The sequence below is a fragment of the Lipotes vexillifer genome, unplaced genomic scaffold (assembly GCF_000442215.2).
Source record: "Lipotes vexillifer unplaced genomic scaffold, Lipotes_vexillifer_v1.1 scaffold69, whole genome shotgun sequence".
NCBI lineage: Eukaryota > Metazoa > Chordata > Mammalia > Artiodactyla > Lipotidae > Lipotes > Lipotes vexillifer.
Window position 1 is genome coordinate 4,596,837 of NW_006790942.1, and position 8,333 is coordinate 4,605,169.

Below are 8,333 nucleotides of genomic sequence, written 5' to 3' on the forward strand. Positions count from 1 at the left end.
CGTGCTCTCTGCTGCACAAAAGTTTTTAATTTTGATGAAGTTCAGCTTATCTGATTTTTTTGTGTGTTGCCTGTGCTTTTGATGTCATATCCAAGAAATTAGTGCCAAATGCAATGTCCTGAAGGCTTTCCCCTGTGTTTTCTTCTAAGAGTTTTACAGTCACAGCTGAGTAGCTTTTTTAAACTACTGAGACTCAGGTCTACTGAGAAAGATTGTCTCATTTATTTTCTGGGATGAGACCCAAGCATAATTTTTTAACCCCCCCCCCTCCACGTGATTGTCATGTGCTGCCAGAGTTGAGATTCTCTGGATTAAAAGAAAAGGAAATAGAATTAACAAGTCTGAGCCCCTACTCTGTGAGTTAGAAGGGGCTGCTCTTAGATCTTGCTGCCTGTTGTCTACGGATGAGCCATTGTATCTAAACATTAGGTCTCTCAAATACTTTGTGCTGTTACAAGACAAAAGAACAAGCACTATCCCCTTGCTTTTTGCCTTTTTATTTCAAACTGAATATTAAACCTAATATGTGCTACTCATGTGACTCAGATCTGCGTTCTAGATTCCCAGATAAGGCTGAGCCTATTCCATAATTCTTTTTCTCGTATGTAAATATTTTGCATCAAGAAAAGAAAAAAATTTTTTTTAAATAAAAAAGATATCATGCATCATAACTAGTCTCATGAGAGGCTAGATGATCCTTATATTAAACATTAGATGGGCATATTTGGGTACTTGAATGACAATAGGAAATTCACTATTTTTTGCGAAAGTTCAAGTGAGCACATTTTTTTCTAGCTAAATTAACACTTGCCCAAGGAGAAAGTTAACTTTTTTTCCTTCGTTTTGGTTTACTTCACACCCCTGCCAGAATTCCGGTTTGTAGTGCATTCATATTTTCTACCTCTAGAGGGAGTAATGACACTAGAGGATAATAAAAGTCAAAAAGAAAACTTAAGATTTCAAGCACATTATATTGGTATTGAATTTAGGTCAAATTACAGTGGGAAATCACCTTTTCTTTTTATAATAAAATGAAGACAACCTATCCATATGTAGGATTTTTTAAATGAGAGAAGAGACGGTGCTCCAGGATTTAGAAAGAGCAGAGGAGCAGAGGAGCGTTTAGAGGATCACAGCTACCTGAACTGACAAATGGGTTGGGTTCTAAAAGTTAACGAGTCTCTGCTGTTTGAGACTCAGCCTACATTCTTCTCATAGAAATGCCTATAGAGAACAGAACAGTTAAGTTCCCATCCAGGGAGATCTGTACTCTGGATAACATTTATGTTTAGGGTAGTTAAGCCGACTGTGGACTCAATACAAATACAAGTTATCTTATAATCTTTCCATATAAGTAACAAGTCTCATTGTTTTCTGGTCTAGTAAAATATTTTTCCAGGTCGCCTTTTTCCTCAGTCTCTTATTCCCTTCCTCTGTTTGGGGTTCATTCCAGGACATGTGTCCCTTGTTATGCAGACTCTCACTGTCAAACTCAGGCTCTTTGGAGGCAAGGTATATCTCACTCATTGAAATCACTGTAGATGGAGTGCGGGATTATTGTATATTATCTATTTGACGCCTGTATCTTGCTGTGTTTTCCTTCATTTCTTTCCTTTGACGGCCATAGATTTGCAGCCGGTACTAGCTTTGGGTTTACCATGCTTTCCAAACATGAGAATCTTCTCTTTTAAGTGGTAAATGTATACAATATGGATAGAGGTTTGAGCAGAGTAGAATGCTTAGTCTCCCCAAAGAAGCCACACGGCAACGATTGTCAGACACCGTGTTTGTATGAAACCCCTGCGGGTGGAACGTCTAACAGGAGGTGTCCTGTCTCCCAGACAGACCTGGGAACAGAGAGAGGAGCGGCTTCTGGTCAGTTCGATATAGTGCCTCCTTATCCTTGTTTTTTTTGTTTTTTGTTTGTTTTTTTCATCCTTTGTTTGATTTCATAACTCTTAAAATGTGATGACCCAGAAAAGTGAGTACTTTGTACTTTTCAAGTCAAGTTAATTTAAGTTACTTTTCCTTATAACTTGTTCATACCAGTACAGGGGGCAGGGCAACAGTAAGCATCATCCCTAAGGGCTGTGTTGAGAAAATTAACCAGGGCCTTCCTGGCACCTGTCTAGTAGGCATGCTCTACCCTTCCACGACTTCCCCGATACACTTCATGATAACAGGCCAGACCGCACCTATTTTATTGCCTGATAGAGCAGGGAAATATTTACAAATCAACCCAACACTGTAGGTAAAACTTATCCTGCGATTATTTAAGTTGTATCTTTAAGTATAGAAATTGACATTAGATTTAATCCAGAGACATTTCTAGTCGGCAGAATTCTTGAGGCTCCCATCAGAGCCAATACATAGTGCCTAGGAAGTGTCACAATCATCACACTTCTAATGGTTTATTTTGTGAGATAGGGGCGGAGGACTTATTTATAGGGAACATTTCTAAAACTTACCATATAAAAGAATACAATTATATGCATTTGAATAGTTAAAGCTATTTATAGATATGGAAACTATTAGGTAATTTTGTTATTTGGGGAAACACTTTAAATATAACAAAATTCAGTTCATTAGCATTTTTAGTGTTTGATTTTTGGCTGAATACAATAAAAGTTTACCACTAATTTCTTTGCAAATATTAGTTCTAAGCTATTATAGCAATCTGCTTAATCAATAAAAGGAAAATTGGGGCCTTACTAGTTTCTAAATATTAAGCTTGATAAGAAATTGGGTCAAATTGCTCTAAATGAAATTTCCATAGTAGAAATCTGGTCTGATGGCAGCACTTTCATGTAGCCAAAACTATATCCATATGGTAAGTGTGCTAAAATCACCCCAACAGTTGGAGGTCCCTCCAACTCCAGGTGTGGACCCCAGAAGCAGGAGACAACAGAAAGAGGGCTGAGAGCTGGACTGTGCTTCTGGTACATGTGGGAGTAGTAACTCTGAAACTGCTTTCCCTGAAAATGCCCAGCCTTTAAAACTCAGGGCACTCATCCTACAGAATTACACTCATCCTGCAAAGGACTGTCCCCTGCATTTATATACAACATAGGAGCCTTGTCATAGTGGCATGCGTACTTAGAGTTTGCAGCGTGCCCTGCACGTTCCACTGGATCCTCATGACAGCTTTGCAGTGAGCAAGCCAGGTCATCGGCCTGCCGGCACTGATGCGAGAACGAGGCACGTGAGGCATTTGCTGGTCTTTCTTTCTCGCGGTGCAGTTAGTGCCTTCCTGTCTCCTGCTGACAAGGTCCTCGTTACCAGTCACAGAGTTGGCCACCATGAGAGCGGGAGCCGTGGACAGAAGTTGAGGTGACAAGAGAAGCGAAGGGAATTAGAATTTTTGCTGAATCGGTTGTTTCATTCCTGACTGGTGAGAAGGACAACAGGGGGCTAACACTTCACCTCAGAATGACAGGCGCTTGCTGCTGAGCTTTACCACGGGGATTCTCTTCTCTCTTCCAGTCACTGGCACCCAGGTTTCTAGACCAGCTCTGTTCTTAGTGAAATTCACTGCTTAATCCTATGTTGCAATTCAGGATGCAACTGATCAGCTTCTAACGTTTATCAGCCAGCCTTTCCCTTGGAAAGTTTGCCGCTGGACGGTTAGAGCAGTATTATTCATTCTTGTACGGCATGTACATTCTGTTTCTTGGGGAGGGGGGGACCTGTGAAGCTGGCCTCCTAAGGCTAATTGAGAAAGTTCAAATGCTTCTGAACCTAAGCTTATATTTCCTTCCCTCCTCCGAATAAGTTTTTCAATAAAGGATGCCACACACAGAGCTGTATACAAGTCCTGTGCCGTTAACCAGGGGCTTCCTTGTTCTCTAGTCTGTTGTGCTTTAGAGAACTTGTTGAATTTAAGAACAGTCTTCCTGTTTCCAGTACCTGTTCTGGTAACGGGTGAGGGACGAAGCTTAGTGAACTCTGGTTATTATAGCCTTCTCCTGATAGATGCATGTAGGTGAGCTTTTGATGCCCAGGAGAATTTTTTTGACATGCCACCAGTGTGCTCCTGTTGACAGTGTTGGCTTTTCGAAATCTTATTTGTCTTAATCAACAAATAAATATTTGAAGGAAGAGAAAAACAGAGAGGAAATAATGTCTGTGAGAGCCTGAGGTAGCATTCGAGTTATATGAAAAACAGCAAAAAATAAAAAAATAAGATTTATTCACTTAAGAATAGAAATCTCACTTCTGTTTGCCACGTGCAGAGATATGGAACTAATTTCAATAAATATGCATAAGTTTGAGTATTGCCTGGTTTCCCATTGATAAAAAATACTTTCATTTCCCAGAGAAGTGTTCACCAGAAATATTTTTGCCCAACCTCTATTTTTGTGAAGTTATTAGTTGGATGTAACAAAAGAAACTTAAGGACAAAAGGGAATTGTGGGTGAGACACTTGTCTGTTGGACATTAGGTTTCTTTTTTTTTTTTTTTTAATTAATTTTTTTGGAGTATAGTTGATTTACAATGTTCTGTTAGTTTCATGTGTACAGCAAAGTGAATCATATACATATATCCACTCTTTTTTAGATTCTTTTCCCATACAGGTCATTACAGAGTGAGTACTGAGTAGAGTTCCCTGTACTATACAGGACTACTGTCCCCTGCATTTATATACAACAAATATACAAACCTAATGACTAATTAGGTTTCTATATATATATAGGTTTCTGTATATATATATATATATATATATATATATATATATATATATATATACACAAACCTAATGACTAATTCGGTTTCTAATCAGAGCCAATATTTCAGATGCTTTTTGCTTATGTCACTGTAATTGACAGAGATCTATAGACCCCATAAAAAGTACTCTTCCTATTCACTTGGTGTAATTTGCTTCTAAGCAAGATTTTGCATGTTGCAGAAATAATCACTTCTCCAGTGTAGTAATAGGACATGTTTTTCAGTGTTCTAATTGTTCTGTATCTTTCTTATAATAAAGTATTTATTATATATTTTCCATGAGGATCCAGTTTAGAAATTGTTTTCTCTCATTCAGTTACCATATATTTTTACTTTAAATTAGTTTGCTTTTTTTAAAAAGTGCAATTTTGAATCTTTATTGAACCCTTAAATCTTCCACGTGGTACCTTTTATTTCACTAAAGTTATCACCTGTATTGTGACCTTTACCCATTTCTCTTTTCCCCGCCCCCAAAGAACAGCCGTATTGCCTGACATGAAATCTAGTTGATGAGAGTTCATTCCTTAGTTCTAGTTCCAGCCCAAACAAATTGTGATTTCTTTTGGTAAATCTAGTATATTTAAGTACAAGAGCAAAAATGTAGCGTGTCGTCCGGAGCTGCTGACTTCCCTCCATCCTTCCTTTCCCCTTTCCTCTCTCTCTTTCTCTCAATTTATTAAACTTTAAGAAAGGGGAAGAAACCAGATGACATTTTGTCTGTTAAACCCGCTAGTGAAAAATAAAGAGAGCTGGAAATTGATGGCATTAAGTTTGCTTGAAACAAAATATTATTTAATGGCTTGAACTACATAATTTTTAGTCTTTCAACTCTAGAATTCTAACCTTGAAAATATATGTACTTGTGAAAATATTAGAAAAACACAAAAAGGCTAAGGTTAGAAATTATTTTTAATTAGAACACTTAAAGTAACATATTAAGTTTGTTGGTTTTTTAAAATTTCTTTCTAAACACTAGATAGGCGTTTTCAATACTTGTTTTAATTGTCCGTCATCTGAGTCTCCCGGCTAGAATGTAAGATCCAGGAAGGCAACATTCTTGGGGGTTTTTTGTTGTTTTTGTTTTGTTTCGTTTTGTTTTGCTACGCTCCACTGCCTAGAACCGAAACCTTTAAGCTATTTATTCAGTAGTTGTTGAATAAGATATTTTATTTTATATAGTAATTTATAAGTAACTGTTTTATAATAGACCTCAAAAACTCCCACGTACGACGTCTTCATTCCTTTTTCTATCCAAAGCACCCAAGTCCGGGCAAGCCTACCTTCTCAGAGATTTGTTCTACTGGGATTCTATTTCTGGCTTACAGGGTGCTCTTTTTAGAGAGATAGGCAGTATTCCTGTTTTTTAGATGTGGGAAGCCAAACCTTGTCTTAAGGGCTTTCTATACTGATGAGCAAATTACTGGTAGGACTGGTGTTTAACTTTGCCTCTGGTCGCTCTTCTGCGCCCTCCCTGGCCTGGCGCACTTTCACCGCTGCTTCAGCTCTGCTGTGCTTCTCTCCACCCGACCTCTTCTCTCCCCCTTCGCTTCCTCTTCCTCTCTCCTTCCCTAACGCCGCCCCCAGAGAAAACTTCTGCTTGCCAGTCTCACTTTCTTTAAATAAATCACTATTTAAAGGAATGGGAGAAATACTGCCCTTAAGTTATATCTTAACTCATAGAAAAATTACTGTGGAACAATTACACTTTAAATATACTGCAGTCAAAATGCCTTTTATTGGTTAAAGACAGATCCCTCTTTTTGCCCTTCCTTGTGAAACATCAGACTGACATAAAGATAGCAGAATAGAAAATAAAACACATCTTCCTGAGAACTGCTGCTCCAGTTCTACTTGAACAATTGTATGTGCCTCATGAGTAAACAGTGGGACGTATGTGTGCTTCTCATCCTTGTAACAGATACTGCGTTTCACTTCTGCTGTCACCTGTTCCTATTGGTGAAAACACAGCTGTCTCTTTTGCATCTCTTTGTGGGCCGGGTTGAAATGGACACTGTTGCTGCCCTAGGGGCACAGCCTCTTTTCTCTCCTTCAGTGTGTGCGCCGTGCAGTGAGCTTTGCTTCTTCCCTACTTCTGCATCTGTGACGTTTTTCTGAGAGGAAGTTGAAATGCTATAAAATACATACTCATTGGTGATGTACAATAACTCTTACCTTCCACTCGATGCTGGTGGAGCACGTGTAAAACCACTGAGATTAGATCTCTCACCTCCAAACCAAACTAGACCGACAGCACCTCTCTTTGCAAAATACGCAGCTACAGTTTTGCCCGTTACAGTGACATCATTATCGAGGTTGTGTCTCTGTCATTGGCGCCGGTCCCTGGTACCCGGGGAGCCCTCTCTCCAGCACCCTGTGTCTTCACTTCTCTGAGTCCCCGGGCTTCCGTGCGTTCCCTTCCCCTTCATCCTCGCTGCTGCCCTGGCAAACTGGTCTCTGGTGATGTAATCATGGGCGAGGAGGGAGTATATTTGCTAGTAACAGACCTGAGAGGTTGGATGAAGAAATGTTGGACCAGAGCAAAACGTTTCTGTCTAAGAACTTCGGGCAAAGCATTGCTAATTTGAAGCATCCTTTAGAGGTTAAGTCTGTGGGTGTGGAGAGGGGCGGTGCTTTCAGCTTCCAAGTAACGGTGTTAGTCGCCGTCTACGGTAGACCTCAAAAAGAGTGATGTATTTAACCACAATAAAAACGGGGGAGTGGGAGACTTAGAACTAAACACGCACACAAAAGAGCAACAGGCGGAGGAGGTGATTCAAGCTGGGAGAAAAGCACCAGAACCCACCTAGAGAAGTAACAGTGTAGGTGGTAGAGGCTGGAGCTCCCATGAAAGTCGGCGGGGTCTGTCTTGCTCTCTGATGTATTCCATCTTCATAAATAAACCTGATATTTGGGAACGTTATGTTGATTTTCTGTTCCTCTAAGTTCTGTAACTTCTGGCATTGGAGAGATTAGGTCTTATACAATAACATAGCACTGTGGTCATACCCGTAATGTCAAAAGTGTCTGAAACAAGTATTTCTGCCACCAAATACTGCATTAATACCCACCTGGAAAGTAACAGAGAACGTTTGGGATGCCTCCTTATTTGAAAGACTTACGTAAAAAGCCAGAGCTGTATTATTTGATAAAGCATCTGAATGAAAGATTTCTTTTGAAACCATGCTTATGTATGTGTGACTCTCTTCTGTTCCCTTTTTAGGTGGCGTCCTTGGCTGGGCCTGGAGGGCAAGTGGAAATAGAACAAAACTTTCTTAATAATAGATTGAAGACGATCACTGCTTATTTTGGGGAACTGATCCGCAGATCAGCCTCCGAATCCTAAGTGAGGTGGTATAGAGACCAAAAGATCATAGCGGTCAGAACACTGTTCACTTGGAATTTCTTCTCTGTATTCACTGATACTTTGTACCCGTAGTCAAATGGGTATTTGTACCCCAATACACTTTTTCCCCACGTCGATGCAGTACCATCCGGAATCTGCTTTTAAACATCCATTTATTTTATAAAGTGAGTGTTCCTTAAGTTTCTGTTGAAAAAAATGTGAAATATATTTTGTAATGTAGAAGTTTATATTCTTTTTCTATTAA

At 39.4% G+C, this 8,333-nt stretch overlaps 1 protein-coding gene across 1 annotated transcript in view; it reads left to right on the forward strand.

Moving 5' to 3' along the window:
* TGS1 (trimethylguanosine synthase 1) overlaps window positions 1-8,068 on the forward strand; it is a 35,917-nt gene extending 27,849 nt beyond the window's left edge. Inside the window, exon 14 of the mRNA XM_007464034.1 lies at window positions 7,946-8,068. Within this exon, the coding sequence (XP_007464096.1) occupies window positions 7,946-8,068 (123 nt within the window). The remainder of the gene's footprint in view (window positions 1-7,945) is intronic.
* Window positions 8,069-8,333: the final 265 nt, after the last annotated feature.